Below are 22630 nucleotides of genomic sequence, written 5' to 3' on the forward strand. Positions count from 1 at the left end.
CTATCACCCAACACCATCTGATCAACTAAACCATGGCACCAAGCACCTCATCCAATCTCTTCTTAAACACTTCCAGTGATGGTGACTCCACCACCTCCCTGGGCAGCCCATTCCAATGGCTAAAATGGCCATAAACACTAATGGCTTATGATTTTAATAGCAGCAATGACAGGCACAGCTTTGGCCATTAGGTAAAGTTTTGCTTTAGAGATCATACTGGCTCCTACCTGTAGTCTTTCCAGATTTTGGAGGTCCCACAATTGCAATCTTCACCGGCACAGCTGGCTTCGGTCTTGGCTGGCGAATATATTTGATGGGGTTTCTCATAAACCTTTCTTGATTCTCTTTACTTGAGAAGAAATAAATATACTGTCGATGGATCAGAGGCAAGACTGCTTTCTCATGGCTTTGCTGGGGCCTGATCACATTTCCTTCACTGAGCTGCGCACACAGAAAACGGGAAGCAGTTGGTTAGGTTTGACAAAGCCTCCTCTCCTTCCATCCTGCAGCTAGAGGAGTAAAGACTGCATGAAACAAACCACCAAAGCATGCTGGAATTCATGCCTATGGACATAATGTGTTGTCTGACTCTGAGGAACTTCCATACATGTGCAGTTCTTGTACACACACACCAAAAAATGAAGGAGGCACTGAAGAGAGAAAGAATATTCCCTGCTTCCAGCAGGTGGTACCGTAACACTTTCTGGCCATCGAGTGCAGAGAGGTACAAACCAGTAACACGTATTTTCTACAACTTTCAAATAATAAAGAAAATAGTTTTATTCATATATCACTCATCTGCCTGACAGTAGAGGTACTAAGAATATTGTTTTCAGCAGGAGGCAGGCACAAATGAAAGAAACCAGAAGAAGAATATCAATACTTAAAGAGTGTGGTGAAGGGACACCCCACACTAGATCAGCCTGGCCAGAGCCTCATCCAGCCTGGGCTTAAACACCTTCAGGGACGGCACCCCAACCACCTCCCTGGACAACCCATTCCAGGGCTTCACCACTCTCATGGGGAAGAACTTCCTCCTCACGTCCAGCCTGAATCTCTCCACCTCCAGCTGCATTCCAGTTCTTGGAGAAACTGCCCTCAAGTGCAGTTCAGAACAAACTGTTGGCATCTGTAGAAGAAACTGCCCAGCCCACAGAGCATTCACCTCACAGTTCTAAAGGGACTCAGGAGTGAAACTGCTGCTGATTACTGTGTGAGCCATTGGCCTGCCTTCCACCAAAAAGGAAGGAGAAGAAAGTGACCATTTTGGAAGCAGCCTCGGGGATGGATGTTGGCAAACAGTGCAGTAAATCTGACCCTGCCTTGAGCAAACTGAAATATACTTAGGAAGAAACCAACAGTTAGAGGCATACATGTGAAATATTGGGAGACAGGCAGCTCAGCTTCTTGCAGAGGGAAACCATACCTCACAAAGCTTTGTTTTAGGGAGTCAGTAAATACCTAGGGGTAAGGTGATCTGCTTGTTGCAGTAAGACATGACACTGTCCCACGGCGTGGCGTTACCCTTGCCAAAGCTTTCTCTGATTCTGAGGTTCCTATTCCTGCACAAAGTCATTTCAGGGTGTTTGCCTTCAATTTTTAACTTGTCAGAAGTCTGTTCTATTGTTTATCTGCTACCATCCCTCCCCTCATCTCATAATATTTATTCTCTGCTTATCTAATCAGTTGTATAACTACTTCCCTCCCCCCTACCAATATAATCTAAAAGTAATTGGCATATCTGCCTTGCTAAAAAAAGCCCCACAAACCAACTGCAGCCCTTAATCAATTTCATCATTTCTATTATACCCTAAAATACCCTCCAAATGATTCTATTTCCCTTCCATTATTACCAGCACATACATTTCCAAGATCAGCACACCACTCTGATTTTATCTAATAGCTTTCTCTTGCCTCTTCCTTCTCGCTGCATTGTATTTTGGGTGGCTAAAACCCCCACTGCACAGCACGGATGGAGAAATGGAGTGCCAAAAATGTAGTGAAATCTAAGAGAACAAAGTGCAAGGCCTAATGTCTAGGGACTAATAAGAATTTCACATATAAGCTGGGGTGCAGTAATTGGAAATGACAGAAGACATATTTACTTCTATTAATATGTCCCTAGATTATTAGATGCCAGTTTGATGCAGCCATGGAAAAGGCAATTCTGATCCTAAAGCATCTTAAGTATTTTGATTATATAAAGCTGTAATAAGAGCTGATCTGTATACAATTCTGATTGCCAAGGTTAAAGGAAGAGAAACATTATCTGGAACAGATGAAGACCAAACATGAGAACTATATGAAAAGCAGTAAAAGTTACTTGATTGATGAGCACAGTGAAATAGTGGCCAAAAGATGTTTCCTTCAGGTGCCAAGGCTCCTCTCTTTCCTGGGGAAGCCATGCCACTGGCCTGGGAGCAATCAGATTCATAGAATGATTTGGGTTGGAAGGGACCTTGAAGATCATCTAGTTCCAACCTCCCTGCCATGGGCAGGGACACCTTCCACCAGCCCAGGTTGCTCAAGGCCTCATCCCACCTGTCCTTGAACACCTCCAGGGAGGGGACATCTGTGACCTCCCCAGGAAACCTCTTCCAGTGTCTCACCACTCTCACTGTAATTTCTTCCTAACATCCAGTCTAAATCTGCCCTCCTCAAGCTTAAAGCTGTTTCCTCTTGTCCTATCACTACAACCCCTTTAAAAAGTCCCTTTCTGGCTTGCTTGTAGCCCCCTTCAGGGCCTGGATGTATTTTCATGTGAAAGGTATTTTTTAAAATTAGAATAGAATATAATTAACCAGGTTGGAAGAGACCTTTGAGATCATCCAGTCCAACCTATCACCCAACACCATCTCATCAACTAAACCGTGGCTCCAAGTGCCACGTCCAATCCCTTGTTGAACACCTCCAGTGATGGTGACTCCACCACCTCCCTGGGCAGCACATTCCAATAGCCAATCTCTCTTTCTTTGAAGAACTTCTTCCTAACATCCAGCCTAAACCTCCCCTGGTGCAGCTTTAGACTGTGTCCTCTTGTTCTGGCGCTGGCTGCCCAGGAGAAGAGACCAACCCCCTCCTGTTTACAACTTCCCTTCAGGTAGTTGTAAGACAGCAATAAGGTCTCCCCTGAGCCTCCTCTTCTCCAGGCTAAGCAACCCCAGCTCCCTCAGCCTCTCCTCACAGGGCTGTGCTCCAAACCCCTCCCCAGCTTCGCTGCCCTTCCCCGGACACGTTCCAGCATCTCAACATCTTATTACCGCTTGAAAATGTTCTCCAGCTATTTAAGAACATTACCTTGACTGGATCCCACTGACCAAAAGCACTTGGAAATTTGTATGAGGAAGCCAGCATCTTGTGTGCAAGTGGCAAACTTATTGGGTAGCATTTCTCAAAAATGCTTCCCCGGGTCTCCAGCAGGGCATTCAGTCTGCTGTAGGTTTGGCAGAACACAACGCGAGGCTTCCGCCCTCCGCTGACCTCTACTCCTGGGATCGACATTCTTTCCAGTTCCTCCTGGTGAATGAAAACATCATGAATGAACTATCAGAATTATTAACACCATCAGATTTCTTTTTTTTAATAAAGGCTGACAGCAAGATTTCCTGTGCACTGTCAAGGAGTTCTTGAGGGTGCTCTCGGTCACCACGAAGCAGCAGCATTTGATTTCAGATGACACTTGGTCTTCCTGCCCACTGCAGTTTAAATTACCCAGATTGCAGTAAGTAAAACACTCTTAAAACAACACCAAAAACACACACAAAACTCCCCCAAAAACCTTGACAGGATTTCTTAGCATTTTCCTGCATTCATTTGCTTTGGATGTCTCAGAAAAGCAAGAGCTGATGATGCACATGCACAAAGGTTTCCGTTGCTTAAGCAATGCAGCTGAGTAGAACAAAGTCAGAATACAGAATTAACCAGGCTGGAAAAGACCTTTGAGATCATCAAGTCCAACCTATCACCCAACACCATCTCATCAACTAAACCATGGCACCAAGTGCCTCATTCAGTCTCCTCTTAAACACTTCCAGTGATGGTGACTCCACCACCTCCCTGGGCAGCACATCCCAATGGCCAACAACAAGTCCAATCTGACAATTAACTCTGAGGAATCTACTATCATAAAGCTAAAGCTTTGAGAAGCCACTTTACCCTACTCTGGTAAGACCTCACCTGGAGTACTATGTTTAGCTCTGGATCTCTCAACACAGGAAGGACATGGACCTGCAACTAGGGGATATTAACAGTATCTGGTTCTGACAGGTAATTCTATGATTCATGGACTCATTGAATGGTTTGGGTTGGAAGGGACCTTAAAGATCATCCAGTTCCAATGCCCCTGCCATGTGCAGGGACATCTCCCAGCAGCCCAGGTTGCTCAAGGCCTCATCCAACCTGTCCTTGAACACCACCAGGGAGGGGGCATCCATGATCTCCCCAGGCAATGTGTTCCAGTGTCTCACCACCACTATGTGATACTACTGCTGTAGGATTTCTCACCTTACATATCACATCTATACCATTATTAAGTATAATAAGCAGTGGATCAGGTACCTTTGCCTATACCATTATTAGGTACAATAAGCAGTGGATCAGGTACCTTTATCTATACCATTATTAGGTACAATAAGCAGTGGATCAGGTACCTTTATCTACACCATTATTAGGTATAATGAGCAGTGGATCAGGTACCTTTACACCTTGCAAACTCTCTATTTCTGATTCAAACTTTTCTGTAATTTCATTTTGTATGCGCTCAACAGCATCACTCTCCTGTTCTTCATCCTCCTCCTCCTCCTCCTCTTCTTCTTCTAAAAACTCTTCATCAAGTATAGCTTCAATATCTTCATTTTCATTCTCATCTTCCTCCTCAGTGGCTTCATAAGGTTCTTTATTTGCTAAAGCCTGGAAAGGTAAAACATTTTGTTGTTTCATGTCTGTGATACAGGTGTGTTGAAGGAACATGTGCTATTTTTTACCTCATTTTTGGGTATATCCTATTTCAAGAGAAAACACAGAGGTATTGCAAGGCACATACAGCACTGAACCAGTCCTGAGAGTGCTTTAAAAACCTGAAGTGTATTTTATTTCAGCCACAGTGCTGCACTTTGGAAGGGCTTTGTTCTAAACAAGCTTGGTAGCTGAAAGGGTAGCTGTCAGAATTTGAGGAGCAGTCAAGTAGTACATCAATGCATTCATAAATATGCTATGTGATTTGGTTTGGGCAGAGATCCTGGCACAGTCCTGTTCTGGATTAACCATGGGTTTGACAGGGTACTTCAAAACATGCCTAAACACTGCAATTAGTGGGGCTACTCTGATGCTTACAAATTAGATACATTAAAAGTAAGAATATTGCTGAATTGGAGGATGTAGAGAAGTCTTTTAGAAGTGTTTTTAGTGCTCATGAGTCAATAGTTCAACAGCATGTCAAATTATTTTTGAAAGCAGAAGTTTCTGATAGTCTATCAGAGAATGGTTTGGGCTGGAAGGCACCTCTAAAGGTCATCCAGCCCAACCCCCTCTGCAGGCAGCAGGGGCATCCTCAACTAGATCAGGTTGCTCAGAGCCCTGTTGAGCCTCACCTCACCACATCTCCAGTGATGAGGCCCCAACCACCTCCCTGGGCAACCTATTGCAGTGTTACCCTCATGGTAAACACTTCTACTGTTCTGCATTGCCCTGAAAACTCTGATTAAAAGTTCTAGAGCTCTCTAAGGTATGAATGCAAACACTCCTATTTCAAATCTTTTGTCATGAGCTTGTTTTCTTACCTCCTCCTTCTTTTGCTTTCGTTCTGCTAAAAGTTCTTCCCTCCTCCTAGCAATCCTCCCATCCTGTTTGTGAAAAAGATGTAAAAAGACAGTGATGCTTGCTCCCTGACTTCCTCACAACTGGATGCTGTGGAAAAACACTCAGTGTGGAACTGAAAACTCTACTGCAATATATAGAAGAAAAAAGAATTTTTATGGCCATATTCACATTCGACATCAAGTTGCCTTTTGTCCAGCACTTAGCAGATGGCTACCATTCTATCAGACATTTCTTGGGCTGCAAGATAATTATACTCCTGCATCAATTAATTGCACAGAGGAGGAAAGGAGCCCTAAACTCTTGTTGATTCCTGGGGTAAATCTAGGAATGCTGTTACTGTGTTTCCTGGCTCCCTTAGCCATTTCTTTGTGTGCTCTGCACTGCTTTGGGAGTTTCACAACCTGTGTTCAGACCTGTGCTGCTGAAATTACACCTAAAAGTAGGCAGGACTGCAACCTTACCCTGATTTTTGCTTTCAGGTCTTTCAGTTTCTTTTTCTTTTCCATTTTTTTGTGCTGTCTGTCTTGCCATTTTTTCAGCCGTGGAGGAAAGAGCCGGTCAAGAACGTCACTGTCCTCTACTTCAATACAAACTACAACATCAGGACAGAGTCCTCTCTCTGACAAATACTGAGCTTCAGCTGAAGTACGAGGGAAACCATCCAGGATAAACCCTGTGGACCTAATTGGAAAGAAACTACATTACATAATGTAGTTTGAAGTGGACGGAGACGAATGGAATCGGGGAGATGTGGAAAAAGGGATTTTTCCTGCTGATCAAACAGTCTTCTTTCTAGGAGCTGATCATCTTATTTATGCACTAATAATCCACATGTAGCACTGTTATGGATGTGCTTTCTGAGATGAAAGGAAGTCTGTGGTGGATACATCACTGGAGTGCTGGTTATGATGCAGGCACAAGCTAAGCTGATTCTGTGTTACCATAAAGAACACAGATACTTGTCTGCTTTTCACACGGTATTTGCTATATGTGGAAGCCACTATTTATAGCTCTATTCAGCTACAGCTCTCCATGTTTTACATGAAAACACAAAAGGTTTCTTTACATTTCTGGCCTGTAAGCCCATGAAACCCACCCAGCTATCCAGGAGGTTTAATCCAATTCAAGTCACTAAATACTTCTGTTCAGCTCTGTGCAGAGCCCAGGAGATACTCTGTTACTGTCAAAATATTCATTAAAATACAGCAACAAAACCAAGGATGAGAGATGGCTCATGATTCATAACAAGTACAAGAGCACTGAAACAATCTCTGCAATACTTATTTGTAATTGTGGACACAATGGATGATATACTTCCTAAGATTAATTAAAGAGAGAGAATCTAATTACAGTTACCGGAATGGCTCTTTCCTCCACCAGTCAGGAACAATGTTATCAAGGACTTCTGCAGGCAGTTCCTCATTATCCACCAGATTTGCTTTGATTGCTTCTTCCTCATCAGTTAACTCCACTTCCTTTACATAAAGAAAATCCACCAAAAAAAGAAAAATAATGAGAACAAGATGAGAGGCAAGAGGAGAAGGGAAAAGAGAGGCAAGAGGAGAAGGGAAAAGAGAGGCAAGAGGAGAAGGGAAAAGAGAGGCAAGAGGAGAAGGGAAAAGAGAGGCAAGAGGAGAAGGGAAAAGAGAGGCAAGAGGAGAAGGGGAAAGAGAGGCAAGAGGAGAAGGGGAAAGAGAGGCAAGAGGAGAAGGGGAAAGAGAGGCAAGAGGAGAAGGGGAAAGAGAGGCAAGAGGAGAAGGGAAAAGAGGAGAAGGGAAAAGGGAGGCAAGAGGAGAAGGGAAAAGGGAGGCAAGAGGAGAAGGGAAAAGGGAGGCAAGAGGAGAAGGGAAAAGAGAGGCAAGAGGAGAAGGGAAAAGAGAGGCAAGAGGAGAAGGGAAAAGGGAGGCAAGAGGAGAAGGGAAAAGGGAGGCAAGAGGAGAAGGGAAAAGAGAGGCAAGAGGAGAAGGGAAAAGAGAGGCAAGAGGAGAAGGGAAAAGAGAGGCAAGAGGAGAAGGGAAAAGGGAGGCAAGAGGAGAAGGGAAAAGAGAGGCAAGAGCAGAAGGGAGAAGAGGCAAGAGGAATCTACCTGGAACATTTATTGTTTTTTGACCAAGTACTGTCTTCATTTGATTCCAACCCAATGCACTCTCTGACACTAAAAAAAGATCAGATTATTACCTGTTTGCGCTTTTCAGTCTCAGTTTCAGTGATGCTCTGAGTGAAGTCTTCCAGTTCCTCTGCTAGATTTGGGATTTTATCATCATCATCTTCAGGTTCTTCTTCAGAACTGGGCCCAACTTTCCTTTTAGTTTTGGGTAAGATCAGTTCCTGTAGATATTCTTCAAACTGAATATGGAAAATGCCCAACTTCTCTGCTACCTGTCTTGCACAAGTACTTTTACCTGCTCCATGAGGCCCAATTAAGCACACCCGTAAGGGAGGAGCCTAGAGGAAAACATTGGAGTGTTTTGTAGCAGTCTGCAGCCCACAGCACACACTCTACCATTTCTCACTTCCAAAACACCATACTAAAAATTACACCAAAACCAGTCAAATAATTCTGCATTTGACTTTTTCCCCCTCCAGGCTTTCTATTGCTGTTCCAAACAGACAACCTGCTCTCTGCAAATACTCAACAAATACACTGCAGCTACAAATGAATCTTCATCAGACAATACTGGTAAATTCTCCCTTCTTTTATCTTACTTCCACTCACAAACAAAATAAAAGCCTTAGAGAGAGTAAAATTCCCCCAATATGTGTGATTTGTTGATCACATGTTGTGATGGTTATTGTAAACCTTTATCATTTTCCTCTCTCTTCTGCTTTGTTTGCATCATTCAATTCAGTGTGGCAATAGAGAGTCATTAGGGAAGCAGCGTGGTTTATTTTGTTTCAAGGACTTGCCTGATACATTTATTGCTCCCTAAAAAAACTAATACCAGCAATAAGCAATTACAAATGATCATTTTCATCTGTTATTATCTGCTTAGAACAATGTTGAAGCTTCTCACTTGTATTGGTTCACTGTGAGCCACGTAATCCTCTGGGTTCTTCAAAAATTGCTCTCTGTGCTCAGAAGTTGAAAAGTAGTAAAGTTTTTCTTGGTATTTAGCTGCATGTTCAGAGAGTCCTGGGCAAAGGACAAAGTCCTCTTTCAGACTGACTGGACAAAAGTGTTTTGTGTCCCCCATGTGTCTTTTCTTTTCCTTAATTTTGTCTTCATCCTGAAAATATTATGAAAGTCTTACTGTCCAATCTGGAGAGAGACATACTGAGGAAAGCCTGATCATTTAAAATGTGAAAGGATATCAGAGTTAGCTGCTGAAGACCAGAATTAGGCTAGGAATATCTATGATAGACATCTTTTCCTGCTGTGTTCTGGAAACTCCTTTTGAGTTGCTTCTACATGTGCAGAAGCAGACTTCTTCAGAAAAGGCAGTGAGAGATGGCATTATGAAGTCAGAACAGTTATTCAATAAAACTCACTTAAAAGAAATAAATCAATTCAGGGCTGCTGCATTACACTATATGGATACCCTGTACTGTTAAATCTGGGGATAGGAACCTTCAAATATAGGATGAAAATAAAAGCAAGGCAAAGCTGAAGCTCTAATTTCATTACATTAGATGTCTGAAAAGTATCAATAGCTGAGATGAAGCAAAGGATTGCACATCAGGACTCTGCATCTTCTGATGTTTATATAATGCCTCACAGAATCATTGTTAGTTGACAGAAATCAAAGTTTACATTTGTTTCTTTAACAACCCCCCCCTCCTTACCATCTGGCAGAACCAGGCACATTCATTCTCTCTATTAGCATGGGGCATTTATGATTCTCACTGGAGTAAAACTACCATCAGCCAGAACACAGGGATACAATGAAGTGTATTGGAGCATGTGCTGATGCTCATTTTGTAAGAAGGCTGAAACTGGACCATACAAAATCAGCTGCAAGCTCTGACTTCTCTGACTTCACAGTGAAAATAGATCAATTAAAATAAAAGCATAAATAGACAAAGCCAGAATACTTACTTCTTCTTCTTCGTCTTCATCATCTTCATTTTCTTGTTCTTCAGCTTCTTCATCCTCCCCTTCAGCAGCCAGATCATCTTCTTCCTCCTGTAAGTCTTCAGCAGACAGTTCCCAACCATGGTATTTAAAAGGTTCTGAAAAGGTTAATTGTTTTTACTGTTTCAGTATTTGTCTATGCCAGACTATATTCTCTGTGTTAGAAGTAAACACACACATGAAAGCAAATCATGCCAACTGTATATTGCATCTCTCCTACTCATAGAATAAAATGTTCTTCCTGGATGTAGGAATTAATATATTGCTTCCTCCACCAGTGGAAATGTTCAGTGGTCATTTTTGGGTTGAAGTAAATTGGTCTTCTCAATGGGAACTTGCAGTAAAACTGTGTTATATAAACACACAGAGATAGAGCCATTACTGTTTGCAATAGGTTTTTCCCACTTTGGGGGGGTGGTGTGGTAAATAATCAGTCAAGTTTTATTTGGTTATAAAGCTAGCACAAGAGGTGTTTTGGTTAATAAACCAGCTAGATTATTGTAGGAGTAAGAAAAATGTATAATTCATCCAGTACTGTAAAAAGTGCAGGCTTGAAAGACAGAATCTCTGCAGGTGGGTAAGTTAGATTATTACAGCCCCTGAAGGCCTTATTGACTCCAATGGATATTGTCTATAAGTGACCCTTTGCTAGCTGTTCATTTATCAAACCAGTATCCTAACACAGAATCAATAAGGTTGGAAGAGACCTCAAAGATCATCAAGTCCAACCTGTCACCCAAGACTTCATGACTACTACAACCACCAAGTGCCACATCCAATCCTCTCTGGAACACCTCCAGGGATGGTGACTCCACCACCTCCCTGAGCAGCACACTCCAACAGCTAACAACTCTCTCTGTGAAGAACTTTCTCCTCACCTCCAGCCTAAACTTCCCCTGGCACGGCTTGAGACTGTGTCCTCTTGTTCTGATAGAACAATCAACTGGGGAAATGCACTGTCAGAATGTTTAGGCAGCTATTAAGTAGATATTTGTATGACCATACATATATATATTTATCAAACATATATTCCTCACTCTTCCTGTGCCTTACAGGCTGCCAGTGTGCTTTTCATGTCACCCACAGCACACAGCATGTCCTGTTCCCACTTCAGGTGAATAATGCAGAACTGAACATAACCTACCCCCCTCTCCCCACCCAGCATATTCATCACACAAGCTCTTCAAACTTTTAAGTGCAGATCACAAACAGTATTACTTACTTTCCATAGCCAGCACAATTTGATTAAGCAGACTCTCTGGAGTTTGCTCAGCAATCTCTAAACCAACAACTTGAACTAGAGATGACTGCTTGATTTCTGACTCCACTGTTTGCCAGTCATGCAGGAAAAGGTCAAGCTTCCTTTTAATTGTTTCCATTTCTGGTAGATTTGGGAAATCATCCTCTGCAAGCTCAGGTAGTGCAATTTCTGCAAACTCAAAGAGTACATTGAAGGCAGTGATCCTCTCAGATGTTTTGGATGAAAACAAACATCACTGTGCTTTGGGATTTCTTTTGTCTTTTCCTCAGCTCTGGTGGCATATTTTCTTAATGCTGCTTCCTTCCACTCACCTCCCCCTTGTAATTATGAACTATTCCCTTGTTAGACAATTATTATAGCACCAGACAATTGGGAAATGGCAAATTCATTCTGTTGCTACAAGACATACTGAGGTTTCTCCAGAAGAATAAACAAAGTCATAGTATCATAGTATCAGTCAGGGTTGGAAGGGACCACAAGGATCATCTAGTTCCAACCCCCCTGCCATGGGCAGGGACACCCCACACTAGATCAGCCTGGCCAGAGCCTCATCCAGCCTGGTCTTAAACACCTAAGTCAACTTACACCTAACACCTAAGTCAACTTACTTCAGCACATTTACATATGGTACTCATGGTAACGGTGACAAAACTATACCACCATGGGTGAGCAAAATGACAAAGGGTGGCTGCTGCCACTGCCATCCCTTTTGCTGGAGAAGCCTGAGGGCATTCAACTCTTGGTATTGGCAGCAGATACTGATTTAAAAGCTTGATTTTGACACAACAGCAAAGGAGAAGAACACTGATTTGTTCCTAAGGTTGCAATTAGCATCCATTTAGGCCCTGAGAGACCTGAGACAACCTTGTGGCTCAGCTAGAAGATGCTGAGGTGCCTAGATGATGCCATCACCACCTTGTCCTTGCTAAACCACCCCCAGTCTCTGGCAGCAGCAGTGTGGTATTTTTGCTGCTGTTCCCATTTCCTGCACTCATATAATTTCCAATCCTGATTCTCTTTCTTATCATTTTTCTTTTGTGTGATGTTTAATTAAGCCTGCTATCAGTGCCTTCACCTCACAGAGAGGAAAGCAGTAGACAGCAATGACTTAAATGGTCTGACACCGCTGTAAGCTTGCTGGGACTCACAGGGTGTATGCTGTTTGTCTCTTGCCAGAAATGAAGGTGGAAGAAAGAGCCTGAATAGGGGATGGAGCAATTTTCTACTTTGCTATCATTTTCCTTTTCTTTTTCCTTCCCATCTTGTTGTGATTGAAAGAGCAGGAACACATCTTGACAGAAGCAACAACAGGTTCAGTCTATTTTAATGCCCTTTCACTGATTTTGACAAAAAAAAAAGACTTATTACTACTATTATTTCTTGTATAACTTCCTACAGGTAAAACAGAAGTACTACTAAAAATGAAAGCCTTATGCAATGCTTTGGATATTGAAAGACCTGTCCATCATCTTTTCTTTTAAGTACAACCCCCCAAACCATTTAAACTCAGAGTTTTGTGGCTACTCCCTGGCATGAAGCACGTCAGTGCAGCACTGGCACATAAGCTTGCCCCAACCTGAAAAACCCAAACCATTTCTCTGGCTCCTGAAGAGTCAGATTGCCCTGTTACAAGCCCCTTCTTTGGAATAAACCTTTATTTAGAATAAACCAAACCAGGTTGGAAGAGACCTTCAAGATCATCGTGTCCAACCCATCAACCAATCCAACCCACCCAAACAGCTAACCCATGGCACCAAGCACCCCATCAAGTCTCCTCCTGAACACCTCCAATGATGGTGACTCCACCACCTTCCCAGGCAGCCCATTCCAATGGCCAGTCACTCTCTCTGTATAGAACTTCTTCCTAACATCCAACCTGAACCTCCCCTGGCGCAGCCTGAGACTGTGTCCTCTTGTTCTGGTGCTGGCTGCCTGGGAGAAGAGACCATCATCAGCCTGTCTACAACCTCCCTTCAGGTAGTTGTAGAGAGCAATGAGGTCACCCCTGAGACTCCTCTTCTCCAGGCTAAGCAACCCCAGCTCCCTCAGCCTCTCCTCACAGGGCTGTGTTCCAAGCCCCTCACCAACTTTGTTGCCCTTCTCTGGACTTGTTCCAGCAAGTCAACCTCCTTCCTAAACTGAGGGGCCCAGAACTGGACACAGGACTCGAGGTGTGGCCTAACCAGTGCAGTGTACAGGGGCAGAATGACCTCCCTGCTCCTGCTGGCCACACTGTTCCTGATGCAGGCCAGGATGCCATTGGCCCTCCTGGCTGCCTGGGCACACTGCAGGCTCATGTTCAGCCTACCATCAACCAGCACCCCCAGGTCCCTCTCTGTCTGGCTGCTCTCCAGCCACTCTGACCCCAGCCTGTAGCACTGCCTGGGGTTGTTGTGGCCAATGTGCAGCCCCTGGCACTTGGATGTGTTCAGTCTCCTGCCCTTGGACTCTGCCCATCTGTCCAGCCTGTCAAGGTCCCTCTGCAGAGCCTCTCTACCCTCCAGCAGATCTCAGCCCCTTGCCACTTTGCTGCTTGTTGTGCCTGTTTCTACAACCCTTCATTCCATGTATGAAACCAGGCACTTAGAAGCTGGTATGGCAGTTTTGGGCACTGCAATGCCTACAGCTCCTTGTGGGCCTGGCTCTTAATGTGCAGTCCTCTAGAAATACAGGGAGTTTCTAGACACTTGGCTGCTTGTAAGAGGTTTGTTCTTTCTCTTATGAGGCTGAAACATTTATTCTTGCAAAAGCCCCACTTAGCTCTACTATATACATATGATAAACTGACATTTTAAATAAATTAGGCCCTCTGTGGCAACTCATATTCTGGCTCAGGGACCTGAGTGCAGCCCTGGGCATGCTTGTTCCCTGCCCAAGTCCCTGGGGCTGTTCCCACCTGCCCTGGTCCCAAGACCCTATGTAAGCCACTGGCCCACCAATGCTGCAGCAGGACAGGACCCCAGCTCCTCACAGCCCTACCAGGCTCTGGTCTCTGCCAAGCTGGGCCTACCCATGGGACAACATCTCACCCCAGCCTCAGCTCATCCCTGTCCCCAGGGAGGTGCCTAAGACCAGAGCTGCCTTGCTCTTGGGCTGGGGTGGTGGAACCAGTGCTGGCTGCCTACCTATGGGACAACATCTCACCCCAGCCTCAGCTCATCCCTGTCCCCAGGGAGTGCCTAGGACCAGAGCTGCCTTTCTCCTGGGCTGGGGTGGTGGAACCAGTGCTGGCTGCAGGGCTCTGTCCTGATGGCCATGTTACCACACGGTGCCCCAGCTCCCTGCTCCTTTGGGAGCAGTTGGCCTTCACCATGTCCTTACATGCTGTCCCCCAGGATGAACTGCAAAACTTGCTTTTATTAATTGAGTCACTTCTAAAAAAGCAGGTTAATAAATAAGTATTTTGGCAAGTGCTTCTGTGCTCTTTTACAACAAAGAACACTTAATGAATCTCTCCTCTTTTAAAGCTTTCAACACCACAGCCATGAGACTGACATCAGTGGCCAAATTTCCCTCCATCTGAACAATTTTTAGTCTAAACATGAAGCAGAAGTGCAAAAGGGCATATCATTAAGCAGAACCATCAGGCAGATTTCTGATAGTTTGATCTTGAGTTGGGAATACATTTTATTTTCTTGGAAATGCTGATGAACATTTGCATTTTTAACTAATCTGTAAGTTCCTTCCACATATGGCATGAAATTAATTAGCCCCTGAAAGGACATCTCCATCTCTTGCCCTGCCTCTAAATAAGAACATGAAAACACTTGCCTTTTTTAGTGCAGGTGAAAAGATGCTGTGTAAATGCTGCAATTAATTATGTTGCAGTGATGTGTTCCAAAGGAGACAGAGATGTAGCCAAGTAAAACCTGCTTAAATTTGGGCAACTCTAATGCATTATGTAATGATGATTCCATTAGGAGCACTGACTTTAAGCCAGCCAAGGATACATTAATAGCCAGGCTGCACTAACTGCTTTTTGCACGTGTTAGCCCTGGCACATTCACACTGCACAAATCACATGTGCTGCCTTGTGACCCACAGCCCTGCTCCAAGCAATAAAGTATGGAAGATGGAAATGTGGGCTGCTTGGATCATCTTTTATAGTCCTGCCCTTCAAAAGCCTCTCAGTTCTGAGTGGGTCATGAAGCTTTGGAAACACAGAGGCAGAATAATGGATTGAAATGAGTCACTGACATAAACTGAGACAGAATATTGAACCTAGTAGCAAATCCACTCGACAGAGTGCTTCCCCACAATCTCTCTTACACCTCTCCTGCCAGGCCTTACTAAATTAGCAAGTCACAGAATGTTAGGGGTTGGAAGGGACCTCCAGAGATCATCAAGTCCAACCTCCCTGCCAAAGCAGGATCACCTAGGGCAGGTCACACAGAGGCACATTCAGATGGGTTTTGAAAGTGTCCAGAGAAGGAGACTCCACAATCTCTCTTGGCAGCCTGTTCCAGAGCTCCACCACCCTCACATAAAGAAGGGACCAGAATGTGTTCCAGCTTTGATTCTCTATTCTAGGCATGTAACTCCACCAGATTACCTCTATCAGAGTTTCCCTGCTTCAGGGAATCATAGTAGTATCAGTCAGGGTTGGAAGGGACCACAAGGATCATCTAGTTCCAACCCCCCTGCCATGGGCAGGGACACCCCACACTACATCAGGCTGGCCAGAGCCTCATCCAGCCTGGGCTTAAACACCTCCAGGGACAGGGCCTCGACCACCTCCCTGGACAACCCATTCCAGGGCTTCACCACTCTCATGGGGAAGAACTTCCTCCTCACCTCCAGCCTGAATCTCCCCACCTCCAGCTTCATTCCATTATATACTGCTGGGATGTGTCCAGCAGTAATTTTTTCACAGATTTTAACCAGTTCACACAAACCTAAGCAAACTGGAGAAACTTTCCCCTGGAAAAGGAGAAAAGTAGCAAAGAAAAAAGGATTCCATTCCTATGGAAAAGGGACAGCCCCAAAATGGGACAACCTAAACATTGTTTGGTTTGGGTTTCAGGCATTTGAACCTTATTATGACAAAAAAATTGCCTCCATGCCAGTTCCAGACTGGGTCTCAGGGATCAAAAGTAGTATCATAGTATCAGTCAGGGTTGGAAGGGACCACAAGGATCATCTAGTTCCAACCCCCCTGCCATGGGCAGGGACACCCCACACTAGATCAGGCTGAAACTTGGACTTGACTCTACCTTTGCCATTAGATACAAGTTACAATGCTTCTGCTGGCAGAGAAGATCTACAGTGAGAAGGCATTCTTGAAGAAAAAAGAAATAGAGTCAAGAAAAATACTTCAAAAGACAGGAAATGGTTTAAAAACAATCTAAAAATGCAGAGAGGCTTCCTTCAGAGGAGGCGGTGGCCTATCCAGTGGTGGCCTATCCAGTGGTGGCCTATCCAGTGGTGGCCTATCCAGTGGTGGCCTATCCAGTGGTGGCCTATCCAGTGGTGCTGCTCTTAATTTCTTTTCCTTACCACAGAGGTGACAATCCTCACCAGCCCTAGACCTGGAGTTTTCACAGGGAATGCCTCTCTGGCAGTCTCTCATATTCTTTTGCTGTGCCTCTGCTTTTGCTGAGCATAGTTACCATAGTGACAAACAATCCTCAAAGGCTTTCTGCCCCCATGTTCTCCAATTGAGTTGCTGGGGAAGGAAAGGCTTTAATATCTTTTTTTCTAGTGTTCTGCTGGTATTAGATATGACTTGTTCTACCCTCAGTCCACATTCAGCAACTGAAGAGATGAAAAAAAGCCTTCTTCCCTCCACTCTCTAAGCCCTTCCAAAGCTAGGACAGAGAAACCAGAAGCCAGCATGCCTTCTTCATTAGAGTTCAGCTATCAAAATAAACAGAGAGACAAAAAATACAGGGGAAGAGTGGCAGTTCCATTCCTTGGAACTGACATCCATGTCAGTAGGGACAGACTTTCATTTGTCTTTTTGAAACAGACCATGTAGGGTTGGGTTTTTTTTTAATCTAGACTCTTAATTACTTATAAACATACCCTGCCAACTAATTTGCAACATATTACAGTGCAATTTATCTAGACAGACTTACATCTGCACAGATTTATGGTGTTTTGGGGGAGGGGGAGAAAGCAGTTTGGTTTGCAGATTCAGGTGAGTAATGCATTTAAAAAGGTGTCTATTTAACAACTTGCTACTTAAAATAAAGTGGTTTGTGTGGGATTACACTGCACTGGTTAGGCCACACCTCGAGTTCTGTGTCCTGTTCTGGGCCCCTCAGTTTAGGAAGGAGGTTGACTTGCTGGAGCATGTCCAGAGAAGGGCAACAAAGTTGGTGAGGGGCTTGGAACACAGCCCTGTGAGGAGAGGCTGAGGGAGCTGGGGCTGCTTAGCCTGGAGAAGAGGAGACTCAGGGGTGACCTTCTTGCTCTCTACAACTACCTGAAGGGAGGTTGTAGACAGGCAGAGGTTGGTCTCTTCTCCCAGGCAACCAGCACCAGAACAAGAGGACACAGTCTCAGGCTATGCCAGGGGAGGTTTAGGTTGGATGTTAGGAAGAAATTCTATACAGAGAGAGTGATTGCCCATTGGAATGGGCTGCCTGAGGAGGTGGTGGAGTCACCATCACTGGAGGTGTTCAGGAGGAGACTTGACAGGGTGCTTGGTTGCATGGTTTAATTGATTAGGTGGTGTTGGATGATAGGTTGGACACGATGATTTTGAAGGTCTCTTCCAACCTGGTCTGGTCTGGTCTGGTCTATTCTATTCTATTCTATTCCTCTTAGACTTGAACATATGCTAAAAATTCTAGCAGATAAAATTATATAGTTTCTATAAAGCAGGCTGGCCCATTAAAGATGAGCTGCCTTCAAAGAGAGGAGACAGAAGAAATCATAGGATTTCAGATGTTCTATTCATTTGCTCAGTATTCTTTGGAGTTCCATCTGCTGCAGAATTTTACCTTGTACTCAAAAGAAGAAAACATGACTCCATGTGAATTCCAGCAAGCCAGCAGCAGGACAATGGATGATGAAGGAAAACACCAGGACATGTTTTGCTCATTTGCATCCACACTTACAATTGTTTTTAAGCAGCAAATAACAACATGTTTTTAATTGCATTTAGCAGTGTTGAGGTAACCTGAACCTGGCTTTAAAGGACAAAGAAAGTTAAGGTAAGAGAGGATATTTGCATCCAATTTTCAAACCTTGCAGAAAAGGAAGGCACACAATTCTTGGTACTAACAAGTAAGAGAGATTTTATGTGCTGCAAGGCCCACCTGCAGGTTTGGATTCTTCTTCATAGCCTGCTGAGTCACTGGGTTCTTTCTGGGGTGTTTGGTCACTTTCAAGTGGAAGTTGCTTGTCACTGTCCTCAACTTCTGTTGGCACAAGTACAATCATTAGCAATTTTAACAAACACCCTGAGGGACAATGGGAGGCAGTACAGAACTACAGGCATTTTTGGATCACTCTACAAAACTTATTCCTGATCACCTGTAAAAAAAAGAAGTTAGTTCCTCTGTACTCCAAATCTAACACATTGGCCAAAGCATCTTCAGCTACCTGATCAGTGAGGAATAAAGTGAGTACTCATTGTCTACACAGGAGTATTTTTCATTTGTTATAACCTGTGCTCTGTGCTCAAACTACCCTCAAAAGACCTTGCAAAAAGCACATTTGGTGTTCTACAGAAGAGCTCCTACTGGGTGAAGCACTTCAGCCTTGAAGCAGGGTTTGTCTGCCTGAAGGCTGGTGCAGATTTTGCAGCTGTGTCCATTTGTCAATAAAGAATATTACTTTTTCCTACAAGCCTTGTCTTCCTTACGTCTTTAGATCACTGTTAGAGTAATAAACCACCACTAGTACATCTCCAGTTACAATTACCCCAAACTCATTCTTGTTAAACAAGAATGTAATTCAAAAAGAAGAAAAGACTCTAAGGAGACCTTAGAGCTGCCTTCCAATACCTGAAGGGATCCTACAGGAAAGCTACAGAGGCCTTTTCATAAGGGTGTCTAGCAACAGGACAAGGAGAAATGGTTTGAAGCTGAGGGAGAGCAGGGTTAGACTAGATCTTAGGAAGAGGTTCTGCAGTACAAGGGTAGTGAGGCTCCAGAACAGGTTACCCAGGGAGGATGTGGATGCCTCCTCCCTAGGGACCTTCAAAGCCATGTTGTATGGGCCCTTAAGCAGCTGTGTCAGGTTGAGAGGCATCCCTGCCCATGGCAGGGAGGTTGGAGTAGGTGAGCTCTGAGGTCCCTTCCAGCCTAAGCCACTCCAGGATTCTATGAAAATCTGAAATTAGAGTGTTTGGTTTCATGCACACTCCTCCCCACACACTCAAAGAAACCACAAACATCTTGCAAACCAGACTGGAAACACTGAAATCCAGATTTATGCAGAATCAGGAAATTCTATGATGTAAACAAACAACTTCTGTGGTTAGCAGACAAAACCCCACAACTTTAGCACGTGTCAGACTGAGAAAGTGCTTCACTTCTTCTAGTCCTTTATTTGCTTTTGATACACACAGGAATGCAGTCCAGTAAAATGAATTGTGACACTCCCTAACAAATAAATCAAGAGGCCACAACATACACAGAGGAACAGGACAGGCAGAAAGATCAGTGCAAAATGGATGACACTTTGTTAAGGCTGTCAACATGCAGATTCTTCAGATGCCTCAGAGGAAGCAGCTGTGGCACAGAAGCTAGGCACATCTGAATTTTCACAGTCTAAACACCTAGGAGATTTCACTTACAAGTCTGGTGCTGGATAGTGCCCAAGAAGACAGATGGACAGACATTAAGCTAAATTAAGATGATGTCATTTTTTCTAATAGATGTTTAGAAAGTGAGAAGAGCTTTGAGAGAACCTGAAAACTCTATCATAGGCTTTTGTTACTTAGCTTCTTAGTTGCACTAAACCAATCTACCTTAGCCTTTATTTCTCTGAATGAGAGACTAAGAGGATTTAAGAACTGAAGCTATTTGGGCTCTAATTGAGAAAGTTGCCCATTACCTTTCTGAATGTTATGAGTGTTGAAGCTTCTCTGCCTAAAATGCTGTGATTACAGGTATTGAATGTAATTATCATATCTGGCTGATGAAGAAGGGCAGAAAGAGGCTTTGAAGATCAGGCAGTTTTGCTCAAAGACTGAACAAACTGTGAAGTTACTACCAGCGCTGCTGGCTTTGAAGTTTATGGCACAAGCAATTTGTTATCTTGTGTCCTTGTTCAAACTCTCCCACTGAAAGGCCTCCAGATAGAGGTAGGAAAAAAAAAAACCCAAACAAACCACAAATCAGAATGCAATCCAGCCAAGAAAAGCAAACCAAATGCATTGAGAGGCTGTAGGACTGAGCACACATCCAACTGCTTGGTAAATGTTGTAATTAAAATTGATTCCAAAAAGCTTTTACCTTCAAAGGCTGAGGAGGAAATGTCCTCACATGGACAGGTTTCATTATTCTAATTGCTGGGTTTAAAAAAATCTCTCCCTGATTTCACCACAGTGATAAAAATATAAAAGGACAAACAGAAAAAGAGCAGCTGAAGAGATGGGTATTGATTCAGCCCTCCACCATCTGCAATCTGGGAAGGAGGGGGGGAATCAATAGTCAAGTTTATAGCAAATATTGATATTAACAGCTGTGAAGGACAGGCAACAGCTTCAGTTACCAGCTCCAGCTCCCCACTTATTTCTTGCAAGAACAGCAGAGGAAACATAGTATCATAGAATCAGTCAGGGTTGGAAGGGACCACAAGGATCATCCAGTTCCAATCCTCCTGCCATGGGCAGGGACACCCCACACTAGATCAGGCTGCCCAGAGCCTCATCCAGCCTGGGCTTAAACACCTCCAGGGATAGGGCTTCAACCACCTGCCTGGACAACCCATTCTAGGGTTTCACCACTCTCATGGTGAAGAACCTCCTCCTCACATCCAGCCTGAATCTCCCCACCTCCAGCTTCATTCCATTCCCCCATGTCCTATCACTGCCTGATATCCTGAGCAGTCCCTCCCCAGCCTTCTTGTAGGCCCCCTTCACATCCTGAAAGGCCACAATTAGGTCACCTCTGAGAGGTGTTCCAGGGTTTGACCATCCTCTTGGTAAAGAAAAGCTTTCTGATGTCCAGTCTAAGCCTCCCCTGGTAGAGCTTTGAACCATTCCCATATCAATCATGAGACATAAAAAGAGCATGAGTGGGGCTCTGAGTTTTCATGTTGATACTGTAACTGCTATATACTTCCCCCCCCCAAATTGTGCACATATCATTCATTTGTACTTTTGCAAAGACATGTCACATGGGGGGAAAGCTGCAGTCAATGTGCTGATGGCACTACATGTGAAATGAAACAGATGCCAGGCTAAAAGCAGCATGAGTGAAGTGTTTGGGTGAGTCAGTATTTGATTATTGGTATCAACTGTAGGCGTAGGAAAACAAGAGAGCCTCTGGAGGAGGACTTGCACGTGTCAAGAGCACGAGTGTTTATAGGGCATTATTACTTCTGTCATTAATAATTGTTGCTTTGATGTACTCAGATCACAATGAGTTAGATATTCAAAATGAATAATGGCCTGTGGATGTGGTCTACCTGGACTTCAGCAAGGCCTTTGACACCGTCCCCCACAGCAAACTGCTATCTAAGCTATCAGCTCGTGGCTTGGACCACAGCATTCTGTGCTGGGTTAGGAACTGGCTGGAGGGCCAGGCCCAGAGAATGGTGGTGAATAGTGCCACAGCCAGCTGGCAGCCAGGCACCAGTGGTGTGCCCCAGGGATCAGTGCTGGGCCCTGTGCTCTTTAACATCTTCATTGATGATCTGGATGAGGGGGTCGAGTCAGTCATCAGCAAGTTTGCAGCTGACAGCAAGTTAGGAGCAGATGTTAGTCAGTTAGAAGGTGGAAAGGCTCTGCAGAGGGACCTTCACAGACTGGACAGATGGGCAGAGTCCAATGGGATGGCATTCAACAAGTCCAAGTGCCGAGTGCTGCACTTTGGCTACGGCAATCCCATGCGGAGCTACAGGCTGGGGTCAGAGTGGCTGAGAGCTGCCAAACAGAGAGGGACCTGGGGGTGCTGATTGACAGCTGCCTGAACATGAGCCAGCAGTGTGCCCAGATGGCCAAGAGGGCCAATGGCCTCCTGGCCTGCATTAGGAATAGTGTGGCCAGCAGAAGCCGGGAACAGGAGCAGGGAAGTCATTGTGCCCCTGTGCTCTGCATTGGTTAGGCCACACCTTGAGTACTGTGTACAGCTCTGGGCCCCTCAGTTTAGGAAGGACATCGAAACACTTGAAGGTGTCCAGAGAAGGGCAACAAGGCTGGGGAGAGGCCTTGAGCACAGCCCTGTGAGGAGAGGCTGAGGGAGCTGGGATTGTTTAGCCTGGAGAAGAGGAGGCTCAGGGGAGACCTCATTGCCCTCTACAACTACCTGAAGGGTGGTTGTAGCCAGGAGGGGGTTGGTCTCTTCTCCCAGGCAACCAGC

The 22630-nt window shown here is 44.5% G+C and overlaps 1 protein-coding gene across 12 annotated transcripts in view; it reads right to left on the reverse strand.

The window, feature by feature from the left end:
* LOC137452253 (zinc finger and BTB domain-containing protein 24-like) overlaps positions 1 to 22630 on the reverse strand; it is a 59122-nt gene that overhangs the window by 21233 nt on the left and 15259 nt on the right. For 8 of the 12 annotated variants that reach the window (XM_068160505.1, XM_068160502.1, XM_068160500.1 and 5 more), the window contains 11 exons: positions 18416 to 18517; positions 11112 to 11318; positions 9854 to 9987; positions 8832 to 9044; positions 7996 to 8262; positions 7174 to 7292; positions 6279 to 6498; positions 5778 to 5840; positions 4696 to 4908; positions 3298 to 3516; positions 228 to 441 (listed from right to left, as the gene is read on the reverse strand). In XM_068160505.1, coding sequence (XP_068016606.1) covers positions 228 to 441; positions 3298 to 3516; positions 4696 to 4908; positions 5778 to 5840; positions 6279 to 6498; positions 7174 to 7292; positions 7996 to 8262; positions 8832 to 9044; positions 9854 to 9987; positions 11112 to 11318; positions 18416 to 18517 — 1971 coding nt within the window. Of the gene's footprint in view, positions 1 to 227; positions 442 to 3297; positions 3517 to 4695; positions 4909 to 5777; positions 5841 to 6278; positions 6499 to 7173; positions 7293 to 7995; positions 8263 to 8831; positions 9045 to 9853; positions 9988 to 11111; positions 11326 to 18097; positions 18287 to 18415; positions 18518 to 22630 lie in introns of those variants that run through there. The other 4 variants (XM_068160503.1, XM_068160508.1, XM_068160504.1 and 1 more) reach the window with 4 other exon arrangements.

Source organism: Melanerpes formicivorus, unplaced genomic scaffold (genome assembly GCF_026170545.1).
Source record: "Melanerpes formicivorus ecotype bairdi unplaced genomic scaffold, bMelFor1.0.p_v2 SCAF_50, whole genome shotgun sequence".
In the NCBI taxonomy this organism is placed as follows: Eukaryota; Metazoa; Chordata; class Aves; order Piciformes; family Picidae; genus Melanerpes; species Melanerpes formicivorus.